Here is a 24819-nt window from a genome sequence, read left to right on the forward strand (position 1 = left end):
CATTATCTACTTATTTCTTAAAACAACCCTGTTAGATCTTGTTGTGTTTTTTTTATTTTAATTGCTGTTCAAGTACAGTTTTCTGTCTTTTACTCCCATCACAGCCCACACCCCCAGCCTTCCCCACCTCCCTCCCATTTCCATCCCCCGCTAGTTTTTGTCCATGTATCCTTTTTATTTGTTCCTATAAACCCTTCCCGTCTCCCCTAAAATTCCCTCCCACTTCCCCTCTGGTCACTGTCAGCCTGTTCTCTACTTCAGTGTCTTTGGTTATATTTTGCTTGTTTGTTTGTTTTGTTGATTAGGTTCCTGTTAAAGGTGAGATCATATGGTATTTGTCTTTCACCGCCTGGCTTATTTCACTTGGCATAATGCTTTTCAGTTCCATCCACGCTGTCGCAAAGGGTAGGAGCTCCTTCTTTCTTTCTGCTGCATAGAATTCCATTTTGTAAATGCACCACAGTTTTTTGATCCATTCATTTACTGATGGGCATCTAGGTTGCTTCCAGCACTTGACTATTATAAATTGTGTTGCTATGAACATTGGGGTACATAGGTTCTTTTGGATTGGTGTTTCAGGGTTTTTAGGATATAATCCCAACAGTGAGATCATGTTGTTTTTAACCCCACTCTGTAGATAAGGAGACTAAAGAAAGTTGAGTAACTTGCACGTGTTCTAGTGGCTAGTGACAGCAAAGACTGGATCTCAAGTCCTCTGACTTCGGGGCTAGATTTTGTTTTGTCTCCATCTGTGTACATAATTTGTACAACTTGCCCACAGTGGCACTGATATAGCTGTAGAACTCTTTTTTTACAATTTAATCTAACAACATATTATGATGTATGGAGCACCTTACATAGCTTGTTGAAGATGTGAGTACCTGTACCAAATTTATGAAGTGAAGAAAGTAGCAGGAAGAACACTTAAGATTTGTAAAAGCCATTATGTTTGAAGTGATTACTCCATATATATGTGTATTATATAGCCGTGATACCCTACAAGCAATCGTAACCATTAATAAGCATCTGCTAAGGATGTCCCTTTTTATAGTGGCAAAAGACAGAATACAATTTTCAAATGACCAGTGCAACTAAATTACTGCTAATCTTTATAAATTGTTTTCAGTGTAAAACAGAATTTAATTTATTCTCAAATTGTCAGAATAGTTGTTTCATACCCCTAATTTGATTTGCTTATACAAAAGTTAACAAGGAATTTCAATATTAGTGGAAAGACTGCCTGCACTTTTGCTAGAGTTTGCCAAAGAAAAGGAGAAAGGCTTGCATTGCTGTCCTGAGACTCAAAGTAAATAATTGGACGTCCAGCACTCTTTGTCTTGGGAAATGTTGCTTATATATGCCAGTTTCTCTATTCAGCTCTCACAGCAGGTTTCTCATAATTTGGAAGCTATTGGGACAGAACAAAAGAAAGTGCCCTTTCTGGAACTGATTGGGTAATAGTGTGGCTTACTTGTCTGATCCAAAGGAAAATATGGAAATTAGTGACCTATGTGAAGAGCAGTGACAGACATTTGCTTCATGCTAGTATCAGTCTTCAGGTTGTTATTTCAAGCTGATAAGCATTTTTAATAACCTAAAGTACAGCTTGGAGCAGGACTGGCCAGCAGTGCCCTTAGGAGAGCATTCCTGCCCAAGTGGAAAATGTAGAAATGCATTAGAACTGAATGCTGTCCAGCCGTCCTACATCCGCCGTAGCCACTTATGTAACAGATAACCTGTGGAGATGCTGAACTTGGAACCGTTACAAGGCTAATATTTTCACAAGGAAGACTGTTATTGAACAGTTTTCTAATGGATTCAGCACATGCAAGTTTTTCTACATCAAGCAGGCACTTGAGTATGTTCTGGTTTTGTTTCTTCAGTAAATACTTCTCAAAAGGATAGTACAGAGGAAAATTCTTCTCTTGGTTTTAGTTGCCCTCTGCCCCTCATATAGATTCGTAAAGAATGGGTCCCATTTGACTCCCAATTTGTGTCCTTTTTCTTGTAAAAATTACCTTTAAAGACTTCAGTACCACAGGGTAGCCAGCAGTTTATAGTGGTGTCCTGCAGCGATAGGTCTTTGGGTGATAGGAATTGATTTTCCTCATCTTGACACATGAAGTCTCAGAGGGTACAATTATTTCATTTTCTGATTGTACCTTGCAGAGCCAGCACTGGGAGCGTGGAGGTGAAAGCTTTGGGGAGACTCTGCAGTTCGTGGGGGTGTCCTCTGAGAGGCCTGCTTTGCTGTTTCTTGGGAGAGATGTTGCTAGCAAAACAATTGAGACAGAATCGTCTCAAGTCAAGGCTGCTGCCTGTGTAATGGGCTGTTTTATTCAAACATGAAGGTTCAGATGGTCTCATCCAGGCTCCCAGCAAACCTCTCACCCTCAGCTGCCTAGGGATTTGGACTATTTTGCCCTCCTTGGTCACTGGTTCTGTGGGCTCTGTTGCTCTCAACTTCACCCCTGCCATCATGTTGTTTCTGAATCGTTCACATGACTTTTCAGTCAGGTGATTCTGCTACAAAAACAACCTCATCATAGCAGTGAGCTAGTACCTAGAATACCTTTGCCCACACTGTGGTGTTCATTCTCCTTTTTAAATGTTTGTCCTGTTACAGATTTGGTGCAGTGGGGAGATTTTTGAAAAAAAGAAAAGGCTCAGCAGTTCCTAGGAAGGGTCCCAAACAGTGAGAGGCATGTGGGTGGGGAGATGCGCCTGTGGGCTGTGTCATTGTTTTTCCACAACTTAATTTAAAAAGGGAAATATTCCTTTGACTTTATTGTTTCACCATCACGGGGTAGAAATAAGTAAACAACACTAAGAGTGTTGCAATTTCAGAGGAAAGCAAAATAGAAAACTCTTTGATTAGTATAAGCATCCATCCGCTCTCCAAGGACCAATTTTTGAAAAAGCATAAACGATGCAGAGTCCCCATGAACCCACCCTGACAAGCAGCTAACCAGGATTTCTGGGACCCAAAGGGTGCAACGGGAGCATGTCCTTTATGGACTCTGAGGTCATGGGGCACTGAGCCATAGTGGATATTCACACCCAGAAAAGAGTCACGGAGAACATCAGCTCCTGAGTTGAGCTGTTTGCATTCAAATCTTAGCCCTACCACTTACTAGCTCAATGGCCTTGATACATTTAGTTTTTAAAATAAAAGATCTCCTTGGACTTCAGTTTCTTCACCTTTAAAATGCAGGTAATAGAACCTTCCTCACAGGGTTGTTCTGGGAACCAAATGAGAAAAGCCACATGAAGCACTGCCCACTGGGGACACATAGTAGATGCTAGAAAAATGTTGGCTCTAATGATTATTGGCTATCTTCCAAGTTATTATTTTTATTGCTGTCAATATTATTTAGTTTATTTCACCATTAGTGAAATATAAAAGAACCCTACCAAAGACTTACTCAGTCCTTAACCTACTTTAACCATTTGTTAGAGATACTTTTTCCCCACATTGTAGTATCTCTGGATTCTACATTTATCTCAAAGTAGATGACATTATGAAATTATTGCTGGCCATTTATTTTACATTTCAACATCTCAAAACCAGAATTAATCTTATAATTGATGGCCTGTTAGATTTGATGATCTATGGTCACAGTCAGAGCTGCCTCCTTCAAAACTTACGGTTGCATTGAAAACTGCAAATGTATTATTTATACCGGTAATAAACCTGTAGCATACTTTTCAATTACATTTTTATTAGACTTTGTTCAGCAAGTCTCATAAATTATATATATTAATTGCCTTTTTAAACAATCACATTGCCTTTAGGAACACACAAAACAAAACATTATAACTGGTTACAAAAGTGTAGAACATTCCCAGAAGACAAAACTAGTAGATGAACACAGTTTTCAGTCAACAATGAAAGTTAAATGTATATAGACAGATGTGTGGGTGGATGGATGGAATGTAAGCTGGAGAGGCATTCTGTGAAAGAGAAATAACACAGAAGAGCCTCTCCATCCACGTGACTACAGTGGATGGTCTCTGAAAGCAGTATTTTTGGGAAAGAGTAGATCTGAGGTCATATTCATCCTTTAACATCTGCCCCCTCAGAGGGGTGTGGCGGGGGTAGGTGGGTGTGTGTTGGAGCTTGAAAGGTCCAAGAGGGAGGAGGTAGACCCCCTCACATATATGCATGACTAATACACACATGCATTCATAACGGCCTTCTTGGTTGGATAAAATAGCTGTATTTGTTCTGTTCTCCTAACTAGATATTTGTTAAGTTTAGCTTGTTTAAATTGTAGGACAGTGGATCTCTGCAGTGATATCAAGGCAGAAAGCTACTTTTCTCTGAAAGTGGTGCGAACAGCTTTTACCAAAACCAAGGGATTCTAGCCTTCTCTATGTCTGTTGCATAAATCCTAAATGTTGATTGTTAGAACTGGCAAATAGTCATCCAGACCCTTCTGATAGTCATAGAGGAGACACTTGTTTCCATACAATAGGTCAGTGGACAAGCCAATGACATATCTTTTTATTAAAGTAAATTGTCCAGTGTCGAACACAAAATTGAATTGGAGATGCTGGGCAAAGACCTGTCTTATTGTGAACAATAAAGTAATGGTTTTTCCTTTATGTAAGTCTTGCATATTGAATGGGGTAGGATCTTTAATGGTAAAGAAGAGTTATCTGTGCCATTGTAAGAAAAGAAGGCAGGGCATTGTAACAATACAGACCTCACCTGGAGAGCCATCAACCTGGAGAGCCATCAGTGGCCAAGGCAAGTCTTGCCTCACACAGACCTTGTCTTGTTCTCCCATGTCACCAAGGCCCTGCAAATCCCAGGTGTCTAGATTCTTTCCCACATGTCTGCAAGTGGAAAATTCCTACTCTCATGAATCACAGCATTCCATTTCCTACAACTCCATTACTAAAAGTCAGAACACTGTGAAAGGATGTTTTCTGTGCACATGGGATAGACATGGCCACTATAATATTTAATTGAGTCTGAAAAATAGGAAAATATGCCTGGCCAGAAGGTAACCTATAAGACATTTCTAAATATCTCAAATTCCTCTGAATGTAACTAAAGAAAAAAAGCTGCTGGAGTATCAGAAAATAGGCAGTTACCTTTTTTAGTTTTCTGATTTGTAAAATAAGACTGTTTCAGTTGGATGATTCACTGAAATCTCTGACACTCCGCAATGCTTCAGTTCCATGATTTTAATATCATGGAGTGAGCCAAATCCCCACAAGCTTGAGAATGACCCACTGAGGATGGCAGGCCTGCCCTTTCCATCCGTACAGCTGCAGCAGCCTGCCCTCTTGATACCTCTGTGTCTTAGCCATTGACTTCAAACCAGGGGGTGTGGCCTCTATCCTGAGATACATCCACCCATCAGGATCTTTAAAGAAGTTAAGATCAATCACATGGTGCCATCCTCTGTCTCCAAATAAAAATAATCTAATTTTTCCCACCGAATTAAGAAAAATAAAACAAATTGTTCTGCCTTATTCATGTGAAACAGCACCTGCTCTGGTTCAAATTTCAGCTCTGACTTTCCCCAAGTTTTCCTCTTTAAAAAAATGGGTTAAGCCTATCAGCAGATCCTTATCCAGATTCTAACATTCTCTGGGTACGGTGAGGGTTTCACTTTCTACGAGGTCTGTCCACTCCTGCAGCTAACACTCACTCTGCTTTCCCTGGGTACATTCTTCATAGGTTGTGGGCCCTGATTACATTTTTCTCCTCTTGCTCTTTAGGGGTCTTACTCCCTGCTTGCTCATGTGGAAAAAGTGTTGTGCAAATGTCAGTCTGTCCCTGATGTCCCAGATGCCTTCATAAACAGAGCCCTGTTCCCCACATGACGGGTGAAACATTAAAGGAGCTGGCTGTTTTTATCCAGCATTCCTTTAGCAGATTAGTTGGCATGTTCAGAAGGTGAAGGCAAATTTAATCCAGAAAAGTATAAAAGTTCATGACCAGTCCGAGCAAATAACTGGAAAGTAATCCTTTAAAAGGCTAAGAAGAGGTTCAAGGCTATTTCAAACACGTGATCATCTTTTTAAATGTCAAATTCCACCCACTAAACTTCATGCTGTTGTTTTTACCACTCTCATATTTTTTTAACATTATATTTAATTTTTCTATTTTAAAACAGTGAAATCCCATCCCCCAGCTTTCTGTGTAGGCCAAACATAACATGAAAATACCACAAAGACTCTGTGGGTAAAATGCAAACGGATTATGGTAACACACACTGACTGTTCGGTCTTTGTTTCTGAGAGGTTGTGTTCAGAGCTTTAGGTACCCTCCCTCCCACGTGGAAGAGAAGAAGTTTTGCCTTTAAACATGACCAATACTTGGTCTGATAATCAAGAGAGTCCCAGCTGTATTTTGGTGAGGTTAACTCAAGATGGTGCCACTTTGTTTTTAAATTTTATTTCTTTTATTGTTGACATTAATACCGATGTCCCCCATTTTCCTCCCCTTTGACAACCTCCACCAGCCTCCACCCGCCCGCCCCCCTCAGCCTTCACTGCACTGCTGCCTATGCACATATGTTCTTTGGCTGATCCCTTCACCTTCTTTCATCCACTCTCCCACCCCCTCTGACAGCTGTCAGTCTGTTCCATGTATTCATGTGGCCTCTTTTTGTAAGCCTGTTGATTGCAGGAGGTTTGGAGTTAGGAAGGCATAGTTGAAGTGTTATAAGCTGCAAGGCAGAAGCTAGTTATCTCAATAGTTCGAGATTTTATAGTAATACTCCTGAAGCCTACAGACAGTATAACAAGGCAGCAAAAACATGCCTTGGAACCAAAGACCTGGATTCTGGTTTCCAGTTTGGATCTGTCTAGCTGTATGATTTTGAGGAGGCCCTCAAACTTTGTGCAGATCAACTTTCATTATCTTCAGTCAGAGATTCGTGGATTTTCAGTTCATACTGCATGGGATTTTCTCTTGATATGGTAAGTGTAGTTGTGTCTTTTCTTCACAATTTAGAGTGTTGTATTCCTCTGACTTGATATCAGATTTCCCCTCATGATATTTCATTAATTCCAACTGTCTTCATGTTTATAGGAAAAGATTCTTCTGTGGCTTCTTCAGTTCATGCAAGAACAGGGCATCTCACTGGATGAAGTGGACCAGGATGGCAACAGCGCCGTGCACGTGGCCTCACAGCACGGCTACCTTGGGTGCATACAGGTAGACCGGCCCCACTGCTTTCAACAGCGAAATGAGTTTATCAAGTAATACAACAAAAAAATGGAAATTTTGTTCACTGGAAGAATGGATTAAATCAGCTTTTTCTATTGTGGTAGATAATAAGGAGTTATATTGATGTTTTTGTATCTCCAGAAATCTACACAGGTATAGGCAGAATAACCCTATAAGACTCTCCTTGAGAGTCACAGGATGTTGAAAGGAGCTATTCCCTCTCTCTCATTAAAACCCCAGTGCTGATGACAATAGACATTAGGTTTCCCCTGCTCTCAAGGCAGCAGGCAATCACTACCAGAAATCACTCTCAGTCTCTCAAGTAGCAGACAGTTCTTGCTACCATTAGCACATTGGCATACTTGTTCTCAAGTGTATGAAAAACAAGACCGATTTTGTTAAGAATGTATTAGAAGAATTCTTCACAGTAAGGAGTAGTAGGCTAGAGTATACTGTAGTCATCCCCCTTTCTATGTGGCAGGACTTAGCTTCTCACATGCATTTGAAAAGGCCAGAATTGACTGCAGGAAGGATTCAGATACTGATCCCCTCAGCTGTTGGGCAGGCTAGCCATGGCCTTGGTTGACCAACCACTCCACCCACCAGCCTCAGGTGGCCTCATATTTATAGCCAACTATGCTTACAGGTATTACTCTAATCTGCATGTGCAAGGTGTAAAAACGGGAAACAGGGCCATAGGGGAGGGGAGGGAGGTTCTTCTTCCTGCCCCAAACCACACAAGGGCTGGGCACCCTAGAGGGCTGCTCAGAGAGGGTGGGCTTCCTACAAGGGGGTCGGCATCTCATCCCTCAGCTGAATGCAGAGCTGCGCGGAGCTGAGCCGGACCCAGTGGTGCCGTCACAGCAGCACAGGGTAGCAGAGCCCAACGAGGGTCTTCATGTGTGAATGTAAAAACCAGAGAACCCTTTTCACCCAGAAAAGAATGTGAAGGCTCTGAGTGGCAAAGCAAAGAGAGAGGCTGGCCAAGGAGTGGGGACAAGAGCTGGTAGAAGAAGAGCAACCATGTGAAGAGAAGAAAGGCTTTGAATTGGAAAGTAGGTTTAGATTTGGCCTGGAATTTAATTTATGAACAGTAATCATAATTAACTGGAATCAGAGCAATCACACCATTCTTATGGTCAAAAATGGCCCAACATCTCTAGCTCGGTTCCCATGTCTCTAGCAGAGCTGTTGACAACATGTGGCTGCCAGCCATGATTAGAGAAACTTCACCAAGTTCATACAGTTCAAATATGTTATATGTATATAACAACTCTAAGAAAGCAACACTCTTTTTTGCCTTATTATGTGTTGTTTCTTTTAGTGTAAACTTAATGTGCTCATTTATTTATCAGGTACTTATTGAGGTCCTACTGTGTGGAAGGTAGACTGCATCTGATAGCGAATACTGGGTAGTGAGAACCAGTAACTCAGGAAAGTAGAGAGAACTCAGGAAATGACATGAGAAGATAGGGAAAAGCTATAAACTAAAAGACTGGAGATAATGATTTTTTTTAAATCAGAGAGCTCTCTAGAATGTCAACCCACATACAACTGCTCTTTTAAGAGCTAAATTGATAGAAAATATTCCAAGTGTTTAAAAGTTTCCCCACTATTATTGGCAAAGGATAAAACTTCTAATTTGAGGCACCAAGTTGTAAAAAGAGTGATGAGAAATTGGAGAGCATAGAGAAGAGAGAAATTTAAATTATTACCAGGATCTGCAGAAAGATGAAAGGAGTAGCCTTATTTTTTGTGGAAGAAAAATAATTGAATAAGAAAGGAAAACTTTGTTTTTCCATTTAACAACACACTCTAATATTTAATAGTTTTGAAATGAACTTCTTTATCAGCTAATAAATGACGGAAAGCCAAAGAAAACCAGCTGATATCACCAATTCTGCTTGAGATTTCAGTTATTTTCCTTTGGAGTCTGTGAGGAGAGGCATCCTGTCCTTTCAGAGCATTCATCACTCCACTTAGCACAGATGATGTTTTTGGCACTCGATTCCACGGATGTGGAAACTTGGGTAATCTTGGAAGTGGGTCTGTCCGCTGGGTGTGAGACTAAAAAAAATACAAAGAGAGTAGAAGAGGGGGCGAGTGAGGTTCCTCGTGAGGTGAGAAGGGGACTGGGTTTGAAAAACATTGGAAAGAAAACTGCAGAGGCTGAGTCAAGGGAGCACTAACCGGGTCTGTTTACAATGAGTTCCTCGGAGAAGAGAGCTTGGAGAGCTCAGGCCGAGATGGTCTCCCTGACTCCTGCGAGGTGGGCGGCAATGACTTGCTGGCAGATTGACCTTTCATGGCGAGTGATCATAAACTTGAAGGAGAATGGAGCTCCTTAATGACCTCTAAGTAGTCTAGGAATTTAAAGATTGCAAGTGTTGCTTGTGGGGAAAACATTACCCATTATTAAAATAAACCCAGTGCTCTATCTCATGTTGATGGTGTCAAAGAATATGTCAGGCTTTTTACGTTCCACATTAGTTCCTGTTCTCTCTCTTCTGGACTGCAGTGTTGGGGACAAAGAGAAGGCACAGAGAGAAAAATCTCTTCTCTCTTTGCTTAACTGGGAAAGATCATGGTGCTCTCCCTGAAAGGTGTCACTGCTTCTTTGTCCTGCTGTGGTGGGCTGCTGGCGCCCTCTGTGGCAGCCTTCAGGTGCTGACTGTGGACGCATGTGGTGGGTAGAGTCCCCTGAGGGCCCTCTGGAGCATCCCCACTGATACCTGACAGGGAAGATGTGGCCCAACTTTACACCCTCCATGTCCATACAATTCCCTCCACCAGCGTTGCATCCCAGCACCTCTTGCTGCTGGAGAACCCTCCCATTTTTGTAACAAGCTCACACCAAGCTCTCCTGTACAATATCTGCTTGGCGCATGGGACACGCTGTTACTCTGGTACATGGTGGGAGTGCAGGCTGCTGCCCAGCCTCACGCTGTCATTTCACTCCACTTCATTCTTGATCAAGGTTAGGCTCAGCAACAGATCAAGTGTGCTGCCCAAGTAAATAGGAGCCAGTAAACACAATGCCACTCTCTCCTGCTTCCAGATACCGCCAACTCTATGAGCCTACCCACTGAAAGAGACAGTGTCTCATCACAGCCCCTGCCCTGCACTCCTCACGAAGGACAGGACTGTCAGGATGGCAGCAACCTCTTCCCTTCTGAGTGAGACTGGGGCGTGGTTGATGGTAGCAGGACCGGTCTTCTGCATCTTTGTAGGCTCCAGAGAAGGTGTCTGATACCGACTACTGAAAGCTTGCCGGAGGTTTTGTTTTGTTTTGTTTTTGTATGTGATGGTACCCATTGCCCTCACCATGTCCTGTTAAGGGCTTTGGTAACTGATTTTGGAATAACAGGAAAAGTTCCATTCAACCTTCTGCTACAGTCATTTAAAAATAATGTTTAGAAGGAGGTCTTGATATGACACCATATCTCTGCACTTTCTGACAGACCTTGGTTGAATATGGAGCAAATGTCACCATGCAGAACCACGCCGGGGACAAGCCCTCCCAGAGTGCCGAGCGTCACGGGCACACCCTGTGCTCCCGGTACCTGGTGGTGGTGGAGACCTGCATGTCACTGGCCTCTCAGGTGGTGAAGTTAACCAAGCAGCTAAAGGAGTAAGTGCCTATTCATTCCCCGAGAACAAGGTCTGCTCATCATCATTGTGCTTAGGTGTCAGCCAGGAGCTTTGGTAAGCTCCCCCATGCGGATGGTACAAGGGCTTCCTTGCTTTCTTCTCATCTTTTCTTCCTCCGTCCCAAACCCTCACAGCCAGCGTTCATGTCAAAGATGCCATCTCTGCAGAGGCAAGATCATATTTAAACGAACAAAAAATGCAAAGCAAGCTTTCAAAGCAGGGAATTTAAGCTACGTTAGGCAAAGAGAGCCCCTCTCTCTCTGTTCCCATCTCAGGGCCAGATTACAGAGCAGGTGTGGAGAGCACACAAGGGCATCAGTCCCAAACTCCTGTCCTTAATGTTCTAGGAACTCATGAGGCATATGAGAGAGAAAAGTATGGGGATGGGTCAGTTTCTCAGTTTTCCTAAAAAGAAAGCTATCTATTTGGGAAATTACAGTTAACCTAGAAAATATCACCAGTAAATTATTATAAAAATTAATCAGGTAATTCATGAACCCTGAGAACATAAAATCTTATTCAGTCAGCATGGTGTTATTTAAGACACTCCATCTAGCTACAGCCAGTTCCCTGCTCTGTGAGAGTGTTATGTGAGACACATGCAGACCTAGCTGGCAAGGAAGCATTTCTGGGAGCTGTCGGGCAAGGCTTGAAGAGAAGGGACTGGAGGAGAGGTAGGTCTTTGGTGAGTGGAAGGATTAAGGAGCTGACACCCACACGAGACCAAGGTCAGCCCTCGGGAAACAACAGCGGTCAAATTACAGTTGCCATAGTATGGAGAGAATCACTAAAAGTCAGAAACCTTACTTTTAAATTATATATATATCCCTTTTATCCTTTTGAACAAAGTCCCTGGACCCTCTGGCTCTTTCACCTGCTTGGGGAAACCTTGATCTCTCTATTCCTACTTTCTTGCCTTAGAGGTACAATTCTCTGCATCCCTCCACCCCATCCCCTGCCAATACACAGAATACTCTCTTTAATGAGATTGGGCTTTTAATAGAGAAAGTGTAAAATAATATTTAAACATATTACAGTTCCCACAAAGCATTCTTCACCCAGTTACACAAAACCCCGCTGGGGCAGGTGAGCAAAGCGAGCTTGAAGGGCTGGATGCAACTGAAGGGAAAATGCACACAACTCCGTAACTCAGTAAGTCACCTCCCCACAGCAAACATTCTTGTACACACGTCTTTCTGTACATGTGTAGGTATTTCTAAAAATAAGTACCTAGAAAGGGAATTGCTAGAACAAAGGGCATACATATTTGAAAGACAGATAGATATAGCCTAAAATCCTCCCAAATATGCCGTACCAGTGTCCACTCCCCCCCAGGAGTGTATAGACATGTCCTTCAAGAGGAAATTTAAAACGATCTAATAGAATGCTTTTTCTGAAGGGACATGCTCAGAGAAAAGATCACAAGACATTCTCCTCAGTCTCTCTACCGCAGAGTCTGAGAGGCTTTCGTGAACTTTAATTGCTGTTTTATTGGTGAACTTTTCAAGGTCAGGGGCTTGGCTGCTCTTTCTGTGGATAATCCTGAGATAAAACACACGTGCATGCTAACAGACAACAGTTCTTCCAGTGTGTCCAAAGCTGAATGCTGTGGACAATTGTGGTTATGCCAATAACAAGATAAATATGAGAGGTGACATGTAGATGCTGGTCCATTACTTGCCATGCACCTCAGTGAGGTTGGTACAACTGGAAATGAACTGAGAAACCCACTCTGCACAGCCTCAGCACGGCACCCTGCAGGCTTCAGGGCAGGAGGAAGGGTGGAAAACACAAGCTTTTTCAGTCCAAAATTCTGAGTGGGGGCACTCTTGAGTGCTTTTGCCTGTCAGAATACCTTTACCACTTCTAGTTAATAAACACAGTCACTATTTAGACATGGTGACCTTCAGCTCTATTAGAAATCCCAATCTATAAGCCTAGGTTACTATGGTTTGAATTGTGACCCTTAAAAAAAAACAAAACATATGTTGGAGTCCTAAACCTTGTACCTCAGAGAATGACCTTATTTGGAAAAAGGGGGGGGGAGGGAGAGGGAGAAGGAGAAAAAGAGAAAGATTCCGTTTTCTTAAAAATGAGGTTATACCACACACAGTATTTTGTAACATCCTTTTTTTTACTTAAGGAAAGAAAAGTACACTTTATATGGGAAACTTTTCTATAGTTTAAATAAATAAATATTCGAGTATGTTATCATTTTGTTAGCTCCCTTTATATCAATAGAAATAATTATAAATTATTTACTAAGTCTTACTGATAAGCATTCAGATTACTTATAGTTTTTCACAATATGAATAATAAATTCACATCCATTTTGGGTGCTTTTGATTGTATCCTTAGAAAATTTCTGAATCGCAAGGATGCAGATTTTACACATTTGTGATGCTTTTGGATTTATTGCAACTTATTAAATTATTGTGAAGATGTATAGCTACTAATTTATAGGGGTGGTGTACGCCAGAGAGCCAATTGTCTCGGTTTGTGTTTCCCAGGCAGACAGTGGAACGCGTCACGCTACAGAACCAGCTCCAACAGCTTCTAGAAGCCCAGAAATCTGAGGGCAAGTCACTCTTTTCTTCGTCCAGGTAATGCCAGGAACATTGGTGGTTAGAGTTCTTAAGTGTCTTAAATTTCTGAGCCTTCTTTTGGACTTTATTTTAATGTCTTTTAAGAATATGACAACAGAACATATTTCATTTTTCATTCCTAATTTTTAGGAATAAAAATTAGATATTGTGTGGAAAAGGCACTGGGCCCAGGGTCAGGTCACCTGGAACAATCTTTGGCTCTGTCATTTTGTCATTCCAGGACTATTAACAAGTCACTTTTTCTGAGTCTTTCATTTCCTCATCTATAAAATGGGAATAAGGATATGTAGATTCATAGGATTGTTGAAGATGGGATTGAGAAAATTGGTGCAAAATTAATGTATAAATAGTAAAATAGTAGACAAATTTAGTCATAGTGTAAAGCATGAGGCACACTATACTTTGGTTATGCTTGCTTTGAACAGACATTAAGTGATTGTTCTTTTTCCAGTCTCACTGATTTGCCAATTATTAGTGGCAAGAAAGACCACGCTGTGACTTGTGGCCAAGTCATTTTAACCCAGTAGGAAATCATGTGTCCTCTGTCCTCTTTTCAGTTCACCATCCTCCCCAGCTCCCAGAAAGTCCCAATGGAAATCCCCAGATACAGATGATGAGTCTGTAGCCAAAAGCAAACCTGGCATCCAAGAGGGGATGCAGGTCCTTGGAAGCCTGTCAGCATCCAGCCGGACTAGGACTAAAGCAAAAGATGAAGATTCTGATAAAATCCTTCGCCAGTTATTGGGGAAAGATATCTCAGAGAATGTCTGCACCCAGGAAAAGCTGTCCTTGGAATTCCAGGATACTCAGGCTTCCTCTAGAAATTCCAAAAAGATCCCTCTGGAGAAGAGGGAGCTGAAGTTAGCCAGGCTGAGGCAGCTGATGCAGCGGTCACTGAGTGAGTCTGACACAGACTCCAACAACTCCGAGGACCCCAAGAGCACACCCATGAGAAAGGCCGATCGGCCCAGACCACAGCCCATCGTCGAAAGTGTGGAGGCCATGGACAGCGCAGAAAGCTTACACTTGATGATAAAGAAACACACCTTGGCTTCAGGACGCAGGTTTCCTTTTGGTATCAAGGCCTCCAAATCTCTGGATGGCCATAGCCCATCACCCACCTCAGAGAGCAGCGAACCCGACTTGGAATCCCAGAGTCCAGGCTCAGGAACCACGCCCCCGAACCAGCCCTCTGGAGACCCCACTCAGCCCAGCCCTGACAGCACGGTAGCCCAGAAAGTGGCCACGAGTCCCAAGAGTGCCCTCAAATCTCCATCTTCCAAGCGCCGGACATCTCAGAACTTGAAACTCAGAGTTACCTTTGAGGAGCCTGTGGTGCAGATGGAGCAAACTAGCCTCGAAGTAAATGGAGAGAAGGACAGAGATAAGAACAGGACCCCCCAGCGGACCTCCATGAGCAATGAATCAGGGGATCAACTAAAAAGGCCTTTTGGAACCTTCCGATCCATCATGGAGACACTAAGCGGCAACCAGAACAATAACAATAACTATCAGGCGGTCAGCCAGCTGAAGACCTCCACACTGCCCTTAACCTCACTTGGAAGAAAGACAGCAGACGCCAAGGGAAATCCTATGATCTCTGCTAGCAAAGGAAAAAATAAGGCGGTGAGTGCTATTTGGAGGTTATCTTCTTTTTCCTTTGAATCATGCCATTCTTAACACTACAGATTGTTTACCTTTGCTATCTTGAGGTCATCCCCAGAAGAATTCCAAAGGGATGTGTGGAAAGCCAAATGTATTGCGTTTCTAATGAGATATGTTAGTGTACATACCTTTTTCTCTTCATCTGGAAAATACTCTGAGAGAAAGATTAAATCACATATTTCAGTCCCTAACCTTCCAAAATAGTTTAATCCTTGAGCATTAAGAGTCCTGGATGGGGAGGCATTTCTATAAGATTAGGCCCCCAATCGATGTGGAATAAGGTCCTTCTCTGGCATGGATTCTGCCTCTGGGAGAGTTTGTTTTCCTCGTGTGACTGGATAGTTTATTCTCAAACCCAATTAAAGAGCACATAAATAGAAACTCTGTCTTTAAAGACTTAGCGATTCAACTCTGGAATGGTCTTTGAAATAAATACGCCACAGGGACTTCCACCTTGGCATTGTAGGACACAGGCCCATAAGTGCTGACCAGGGAGCTGGAGTGGTCTGACATGCTTGCCAGTACACAGGGGATGGCAGAGTGAGCCAGGAACTACATTTTATAATTGCATTTATTGGAAAACCATGCACTATAATCTGTGGTTTAAATCCAGTGAATAAGAAATACGAACATCTTTTAAGGCAATGTTCCCTGCGTGCTCTGTGCCTGCCACGCCATCAAAAATGGTATAGCAGCCAAAATGCAAAACTCTGAGGAATGGAAGGACCCAGAATGTACATAATGCATCCCAGGGAGGCACACCCACATAACTTATTATTGGTTCAAGGTAAAATCCCAGGGAGGTCTAAGAACTGTTTAATTCTTTTTGTAATACCAAAATCAAGATTTAGTTAGTATTTCTCTAATTAAATGAACACCACTTGATCTCCAGTGTGAATCGTCTTTGTTATAAAGGACTTTAGCTCTGTTTGTTTCACTTAGAAAAGTCACATTTGTACCCCAAACACCAGAACCTTGGGGTTAAATATGTCCAAGTACCAAGTCAGTATAGAAGTTAAATTTCCTGTCATGGGCAGAATTAGTCAACCTCAGATAAAACTATTCCAAGTAACTTGATGGGCTCTCTTGCTCAGGAATACAAGGAATATCTCAGCAGCTCCCCATGCTCCTTAACGTGTATACAAAGCTTCTGTCCTAGTCTCATCTGTCTCTGGCATGCCTCCTGTTAATTGAGACTTGCGCATGTGCTGAGCTTGCTGCATGTTTTCAGATGATTTTTAATTGCACCTCTAGGAGATGTCCAGCAGCTGCATCAACCTTTCCTCTAACACGCTGATTGGAGAGCATCTGCGTAACTGTGCACGGTACGTGGCGCAGGGGATGACTTGCGTAGCACTGCTGCGCCTTCGCTTTGAATTGCATGACCTTTTCAATCATAGTCCTGGAGCACCTTTTGCAGGGCTGACACCAAGGAACAAGAAACTTACAACTCTTCCCCCAAAAGGAGCAGGCAGGCTGGTAACTGGAGCTTTGGCAGGAAGCAAGTGCCCTCCAGGAGGGGCTTTATTCCAGCAGCAGTGGGCAGAGGAATCTACTCAGCTCACAGACATGCTGTGTATCCCCGTTGACTTTGGCTTTCAGTCTTTGTTTTATTGGAGTCAAGTACCAAGTAAGTATAGAAATTAAATTTCCTGTCATGGGTGGAATTAGTCAACCTCCGATCAGATCAGAACCAGAACTTTGAAGCAGAGCTGAGGTTTTCTTTCATTGTTGATCACAGACTGAAAGCACATTTCATCACCATTCTGCAGCCCTTGGGAGCAGCCAGGCCCTGTCATTCTGAACTTGCTCCAGCTCAGCCCCCAGAACCACGATGCCAGTCAGTAAGCCAGTCTCTGAGTCACCCAATGAAACAAAGGTCTTTCTCAAACAAAATGTTCACAATCCAAAACACAGAGACTATGTACATGAAAGGATCCCGTGGGAGGGCCCAAGGTGGCTCGGTCACCTCCTTGGGCCAAGTCCTTCTGTAGCACAGCTTTCGTCCAGGAGGAATATGCCCCACTCCCTGACAAGGCGGGAAATGGAGGGAAAGGAGAGCAGCGGAGGGGAAGTTAATGCGGCCCATGCCTCTGGCTGGTTTATGTCAGAAGAGTTAAAACCCAAACCCTATTTTAAAAGGAGACTATCACTTTTAAATCATTTAAATTAAATTTCAGCAAATCACTTAAGTTTAATTTAATGATTTACTTAAGTTTAATTTAAATTAAAATTATGACATGCCTTTCAGCTGTCTTCCAAAACCCTCCAAAACCTTTGTGTGAATGTGCATATGTGTGTGTGGGTGTATATATGTATGCACACACACAAAGGTGAGGGTGTGGGTTGAGGGTAGGAATTTTGGTTCAGAGTACTAAGGCATGAGAAATGTCACTCTCCTTTGTTTTCCCTCTAAATTGAATTTAACCTGCTCCGTGTCTCTATTCAGGCTAGAGGAAAAACATACCGCAGTCATTTTAGCAGGTGCCCCTGGGGTCTCATTAATTCAGTACATTGACTTAGGTGCCTTGGATGTTCAGTGTTTACCAGTCACCAGAAATCTGCTGGGGTCAGGCTCACATGTTGCCTAAACCAGGTGGCTTTGGCCGCAGTGGGCAGGGAATTCTGGCCAGTGCTGACTGCCCAATGCCTGGGGTAGAGAGGAAACAGGAGAAGAAAAAGCCAGCTCCCTCCGTGCCCATTTCTGGGTTTCCCAACCTACCTTCCCCACCCACATACCCATCCCTGTCCCCACATCTTAGGTTGGGTGTGTCTTCTGGTGCTAGAAAATTCTGTTTTTGTCCTTAAGCAGAAGTCATCAATGATACCCTGAGGGAATGAAGTGCAAAGACTGGCAAATTCTTGGGGAAGGGGGATGGGGAGGATCTCTCATTTCTTCCAAGCTTCTACAGCACCTGGAATAAAGACAATTTGTGTCACAGTAGATTCTCCCACCAGAAATATTCCATCCTGTCTTTGTAAGCAAGGGGATGATGCTGGACAATCTACTGTAACAAGCACACAACATGAGGTTACGAGGCTACTTGGACATGTGACAGGAGGTTACCACTTTCCTACTCAGTTTCAGAAACCAGCCTTCCTAAGGCTCAGTTCTGATCCTATTGGGTTCATGGGCTGTTTCTGTTAACAGAGTTTGATTTCAGTGACAAACAGAAACCCTGAAATAAAAATATTCGGTGTATTTAAATAAGCATCCTGGCTACTTCCTCTCAACTACCTTATAAATTAACCTGTACTTTATTAAGTTTTTAGTTTGACATGTGTTCTGTAGAAAGAGAAAACCCACTACTTTGTTCATGCTAGAGAGGGGAAGTTCCTCTGACTCACTCATCATTACTCACGTCCACCTTAGATAAAGGATGGATATCTCTAGCTGAAATAAGGATTCCTCAGAGAAATTAAACTAGCATGGGAACGTGCACATGAAAACCACCTAATTGACTCCAGTGCCTTCTTCATCTTGATCATGAGACCCACAGAGAAAGCATCCCATAAAAAGATGCAAGCAGGAAGGGAACCCAAGTGTTCATCTCTCAGTGATGGCTTCCCATCATGCCCCAAGAATTTGGTTGAAGGCCAAATGGCTCCTCTCAGGTAACCGGGATTACCCAGGATCCTTTGGAACCCTTGGGACTATATTTGGAAACCAGTGGCAGTCCGTGGGTTAGAGTTGGCCCCAAACATTGTGCCACTGAATGACCCTCTCAGTGTAACCCTGGGAGAAAAAATGAGGCAGTGGACCCTTGTTCTAGGCATACATTGGAAACACATTTTATTTCCTAAGAAATTTTTATTTTTTCCTGGTAAATGAAAAATGGGGGCAATAAATACAACATTTTACAGAATGTCAGCTCTGTGAGGGGGTTTTATTTGCTCTTTATTTTTCTAAATTGGTCACAGCTTGATAGAAAGAATCTAAATTTCTTTTCAATGCCTTTTAAAATTAGATTCAATGCTATTACTTTGAACAGCTTTCCCAGTGTATTTCAACTGCAGAGGATGACTTTGTTTATAACAGTCAGATTTATCTTTACTTTTTCTTATAAAGGACAAATTGGTTTTGAGTTATTACAACTCCAAGGGAATGTTTGCAATTACTTGTCTTAAAATGTCAATAAGACATTCATTTCCCAGAGTTTAAGTCTGTCTGAGATCTGTAGCAAATGAAAAGAGCATTGGTTCCAGTAACGGACAGGCAGAAGGTATTAACCCCTTGGTCACCAACAGTCATACCCTCTCTGACCGTGGGTGGCACTGTGGCCTGAGGCATTAGCAGGAAACCCCTAATCCTAGCACCAACATGACAATAGACTCCTTAAAAAGAGATGAAGCACTGAACACCATCAGTGTGGGTTTTACTGCAGAGGAATCAGCCATGCTCAGAATTAGACATCTGGAGCCAAGAGCTAGCATCAAAGGTTTTACATAGATAGCAAGGCTGTTCAAAAGCCACTTCAAACAGAGTGATATGTTTGGCCTGAGCATGTGGCAATGGCTCTCTGCTGTTCCCAGTAGGGGACCAGAGTCCAGGGTGCCCCCACGCCTACCAGTACCCAAGCCTGCATGTGCATGCGCACACATAGTTCTCTCCTTGTCGCTTTACTGTCAAAATATCATTCTAATCAGAAAAATGAGCAAAGATATGAAAGACACTGAGAAAATAGAGGTCAGGCCCTGGCTGAAACCTGACCCAAGCAGAGCATACCCTCAACCCCACTGAACAGCATTTCCAGAATCACAATGGAAAAATGCAGTCGGCACAAAAAGGAATCCCTAATCCTGCTGAGCACGTGCATCTTTGCCATGATTTTTCTGGATGTAGTAAAATAACCACACTTTAATCTTCTCTTAAATTTTTGACCTGGAAGTATTTAGTTTTAATCCCTGTTTTCTAAGGATTGTTGAAGGGGATAATTATATAAGGAGTCATAGGTATGTTTCCAAGCTCTCTGAGTAGGTGTTGGTTGCATAGTTTTAGGGCACACCTGGTTAAGCAGACTGAATCTCCTCCCCAAGGTAACAGTTCACAAAAGTTTGTTAAGGTGTTAATATTAAAAGAGTATTTTGTAAAACTATAGACAGACTTTCTGCTCAAAAATTATAGTTTCAAATTCTATGCTGTGATCTCAAGTATTTTTGTGTTTTTATTTCTAATTTACTAACTCTGGGGTCCAGAGCCAGTCCATCAGGAGGAAGTTGATTCCTGATGTGAAGTGATTACCTTTGCTCCAGAGCCCCCTGCAGGGGTGTCCAACCTTTTGGCATCTCTGAGCCACACTGGAAGAAGACTTGTCTTGGGTCACACATTAAATACACAAATACTAATGAAAACTGATAAGCAAAATAAAAAAGATTTTAAGTAAATTTATGATTTTGTGTTGGGCCACATTCGTAGCCATCCTGAGCTGCATGCAGCCTGCAGGCCACGAGTTGGACACCCCTGCCCTAGCACCTATGTAGTCTCCTTCCTTTTCCCACCTCCCCATGCTCCCCAGGTGTTCTGTGCTCCCTGCTCAACTCTTGTTCCTCCCCCCTTCCTGTCTCCCCAGGGTTCCAATTAGTTTCAAAGAGAAAACCTGTATTTCATACTGAAACTTTGTCCCTATGACTTGGAGGAAGGGAGGAGACCCCAACCTTGAATCATGTCTCCAGGTTTCATTAATTGACAGATTCTCCTTTGAAATGGGCCACAGTTTTACACTGTCATTGGCTGTTACATAGTAGAATCTTCTATGCAAAGAAAAATGTTGTTGTTATGGGGAATAATTAAAATGAGCAGATCTTTCAGCATTCCAGGACAATTTAGCAAATGCCAGAACTCTCAAGATTGAGGAGAACACAAGTCACAAATGGAGTTTCTTCTCATAAGCTCCTTGTACCCTCTGGGAGGAAGCGTATTCCAACACGAGAAGACTGTGAGTTCAGTATCAATGTAGAATGAGTTGAGACATAGAAAAAGCTATTCCAACAAAGATTCCATGTTCTGTGTTAAAGCACTGCCTTTGGAAGGCAAAAAATGAACATGTCGAACCCCCATGAACTCTAGGTAGGGGGTACGGGGGGAGACCTTCTTTGGAAACTAAAGACATCCCACTAGAAATACATTCTTTCAGCACGCTAATCCTTGTTTAAGTGTAGCCACAAAACTTAAAAACAAACAACTCCCTTCACCCAACTCCACTTTCCTTCCCTCATGCCCTCAGGGTCCAGTTTTGAACTGTGGAACTCCAGGGGGAATACACAGTCTATTACGTGTCATAACTGCATCAAGCCTGCCACAACTAGGATATCTTTGCACACTGAAGGAGCAGTGCCTGTCTAGAAACTCTCTTAAGGCTGGAGTTTTAAAGAATCAGCAAGTTACTTGAGGTTTAAAAGTACCACAGAGAGACTTTACCTGGACACCTTCCAGTACCTTCACCAACTATCCCTGCTCCAACCACAGCCATTTGGGATTTTCCTTCCCACACTGAGTACAGTGCAGATACATTACTTTCCTGGACCCACATCCCTGAGTTGCCAGCACACTCATTTCAACATCTTTAGCTCTAAGCCAGTTGTTTTGCTGTATCAGATATGAGGCATGGTCCCTTCATTCTTCGAGATCATAATCAAGAGACAATTCAGTGTGGATATAGTTTAAAACATGGCAAATTTCACAAAAGGGATAAGAACTTCATGAGAGCAGGGGCCCTTGATAGCACTATCCTGCCCTCATATGTATGCCCAGTGTCTAGCATGGTGGCTGGCACATGGTGGGGACTTCATAAATGTTTGGACAGAGGGAGAGCTAGAGAGAAGAAATGGTACAAGAGGGAAAAAGAAGTGAAACAAAGAGGACTGAGGCTGTCATCCCACACGAAGAATGGTGTGAACTGTATAAAGCTAAGCCTTCCGATTGTAAGTCCACCTACTGACAGGGAGTGTCAGCTTGGGTGCTTCGAGTGCAGGTTTTCATTCTTTGAATCAGAACCCACTTTTTTAGTAGATGAGATTGGTAGATGTGCTCTCAGTAAAGCTCGGAAGGAAACCACAAAAGTAGCAACACCCCCCCACCCCCCGCACCCGTTTTGGTTTCCAGTGGAAATGCATGCCCACGGGCCATTTCCGACTGATCCTCCAAGCTGCTCTCTGGGCTGTGGAAAGATGCAGCCCAGGCCTGGATGAGTTAGCAAATGAAAGAACTGGAAAAACTGTTATTTAAATTCAAGCCTTTCTTCTTTCCAATTTTGGTCACTGAGAATGTGATTTTATATCCAAAAATGCAATCAAGGAGCGGCAAATTATCTGAATAATTCATGCCAGAATTACCCTAACACTTTTGTTCTTCCAAATACTGGTGATTCAGAACTAGGTAATTGAAGGGTTCAGGGATGTTTGAATTACCCTGATATTATTCAGATAAATGCCTCACATTAACATTTTACCTGGTATATATTCAGCTCTAATCATGCTGCATTTTATCCTGTAGAAAGTGTTCTTTTGAGTGTTTTTGCATACAGCCTCACTTACATTAAAGCAGGAATACTACACATATCCATTCACCTTCCTGTTTCTGAGATATTATTGGTATTTTGTGTATCATTTCTTCTCCCATTTCCCTTATTCATTTAGGTTTATGCCTTTTTTATGTCTTTACTTTTTCATTGTAGTGCTGTTTTGTAAGAAAGGGGTGATAAATGTGTATATTTAATCCACTATGTTTGGTCGGAAGTCCCTAGAATGTCTTCTAACCAAGTGGGTTTTTCTTTCATCTTCTCCCTTTCTTGTCCATGGACAACTCTCCGAAGTTCAATTCAGGGGAATAAATGAAATTAAAAAGTATAACTTTCAGACTGTGATGATAATCAAATATTTACTAAAACACTAAGAGTAGACTAGATGGTCCTTGTAAGGGAGCATGATTTTGAGTCCGTAAAACCATACCTGGAGTTCTCTGTCCAAATATGTCCTCATCTAACGAGTACAATTACGAGAAACTGTGTGTGTGTGTGTGTGTGTGTGTGTGGTGTACCAACAAGGAAGAATTTAGTAATATGGAGGCTTGCTCACCCCAGGAGACAGCTCCTCTCTGGAAGATTTTATACCCAGAATGGGAGTAATAGCTCATGAAAATGAATGCATCTACCCAGAGAGAAATTCACTTAAAAGAACAAAACAAAACTGTTCCAAGGTTTGAGCTTCTACTTCTTGCCATAAGCTTACAAGGTATCAAATAAGGGAAAACAGCATTATTGTTCCCTATTTTTTCTTTTCTGTATAGATTTACTAACTTGTGGTCTTCTAACATGTACTACTCAGTAATCACACACCCCCCAAAAAAGCATCTTCTTTAAACTATTAATAAGTATCTTTTTAAATTACTGATAGCCATTAAGCTTATTAGAGAATAAAAGGTATCACCCCTGAATTCGTGTAAATAAAATATAAATATCTTTTGTGTCCACTGGACCAGTAGTACTATACTTTCCATTTTGTTTGTGATAAAATTCACTTGACTATAGAATTTTGCCTGGATTCTAATCAGCAATTACAATTGAGAATTAAAAAGTGTTCACTAAGTGTGTCTGATGACATGACTCTTTTATTTTTCAAAGAGTGGTTTATATGAAACAGAATCATTTGCCTACTGGAATGAAGTGTTCTTCGGCATGGTTTTTATTAGGGTAATTTCCATTTTTGGTGAACTGTTGAGTGGTATTATCTTGTAATTTGCCCATAGTTTTATCTAATTCTGGCCTCGTGGTTTCTCTTCTGCTTAGGCATAATGACATCAATAGAAAAACGAAGAAATCCTACAGCATAAAGCACATTGCTGAGCCAGAATCAAAAGAACTCTTCTTGTAAATCACCTTTTTATTATCTTTCATTGCTGCCCTTTGGACACCTCTGGAAATTTCTGGACGATCCTCTGTGGAAATAAAACCATGAGAACAATGCCTCACCAGCAGAATAACAGAATATCAGGATGCCTTAAATTTATAGTAGTAGACTATCTAACACACATTTTTGGGTGATACTTGTATATATACCTGGTTTTTAAAGAGATGCTGTTTAAAAGCACGACTGAGCAAATGTATGTTTTCTAAGATTGTATCGATTCAACCTACCCACAGGACAGTCACCGAGCAACTGATGCCATTTCGTAGTTCATCAACTGCATGAGAGTTGGCTGATGTTGACTGAACTTCCCTTTCCCCGTATCTGGGCAGTTTGGGCTTGGCATCTCAATGAGACCAGGCCAGCGTGTTGTTTTCTGTCAAGAATGTTTTTCAGTCCTTTCTACTTTTTGTATAAAGGAAATAAAACCATGTTAATAGCCACCTATAAGCTTGGAACACCTACTTTCTAATAAATCTGTGATGTTCTGATTTCTAAGGGACTTTGAGACTATTTTGATAGCTGCTATTTTATTTCAGGAACAAACCGCCCAGTTTAGCTGTTTTCCCACAGGGATCAAATAAAACATTCTAGTTTTCATTAAGTACTAAAGGATCAGACAAGTATATAAAGTGAGTCAATTCTTCTGTCTTTTCAAATCGCAGTGTTGACATGAGAAAACACTAATGACAACTAAGGGTTTAGCCCCTTCTTGGGTCACTTTTTTTCTGCCTCTAGCACATTACAAGGCTGTCTAATCCCTTTGGGAGACACTGTGGAGCTTGGGTTTATAACGGCCCTATT

The 24819-nt window shown here is 42.0% G+C and overlaps 1 protein-coding gene across 4 annotated transcripts in view; it reads left to right on the top strand.

The window, feature by feature from the left end:
• Positions 1–24517, top strand: part of LOC114505034 (synuclein alpha interacting protein) — a 143948-nt gene extending 119431 nt beyond the window's left edge. For 3 of the 4 annotated variants that reach the window (XM_036020692.1, XM_028522904.2, XM_036020693.1), the window contains exons 7-12: positions 7055–7180; positions 10654–10823; positions 13354–13446; positions 14007–15075; positions 16369–16439; positions 23898–24517. In XM_036020692.1, coding sequence (XP_035876585.1) covers positions 7055–7180; positions 10654–10823; positions 13354–13446; positions 14007–15075; positions 16369–16439; positions 23898–23982 — 1614 coding nt within the window. In that variant the 3' untranslated portion in view covers positions 23983–24517. The remainder of the gene's footprint in view (positions 1–7054; positions 7181–10653; positions 10824–13353; positions 13447–14006; positions 15076–16368; positions 16440–23897) is intronic. The other variant, XM_028522913.2, reaches the window with a different exon arrangement.
• Positions 24518–24819: the final 302 nt, after the last annotated feature.

The sequence above is a fragment of the Phyllostomus discolor genome, chromosome 3, assembly GCF_004126475.2.
Source record: "Phyllostomus discolor isolate MPI-MPIP mPhyDis1 chromosome 3, mPhyDis1.pri.v3, whole genome shotgun sequence".
Classification (NCBI taxonomy): Eukaryota; Metazoa; Chordata; class Mammalia; order Chiroptera; family Phyllostomidae; genus Phyllostomus; species Phyllostomus discolor.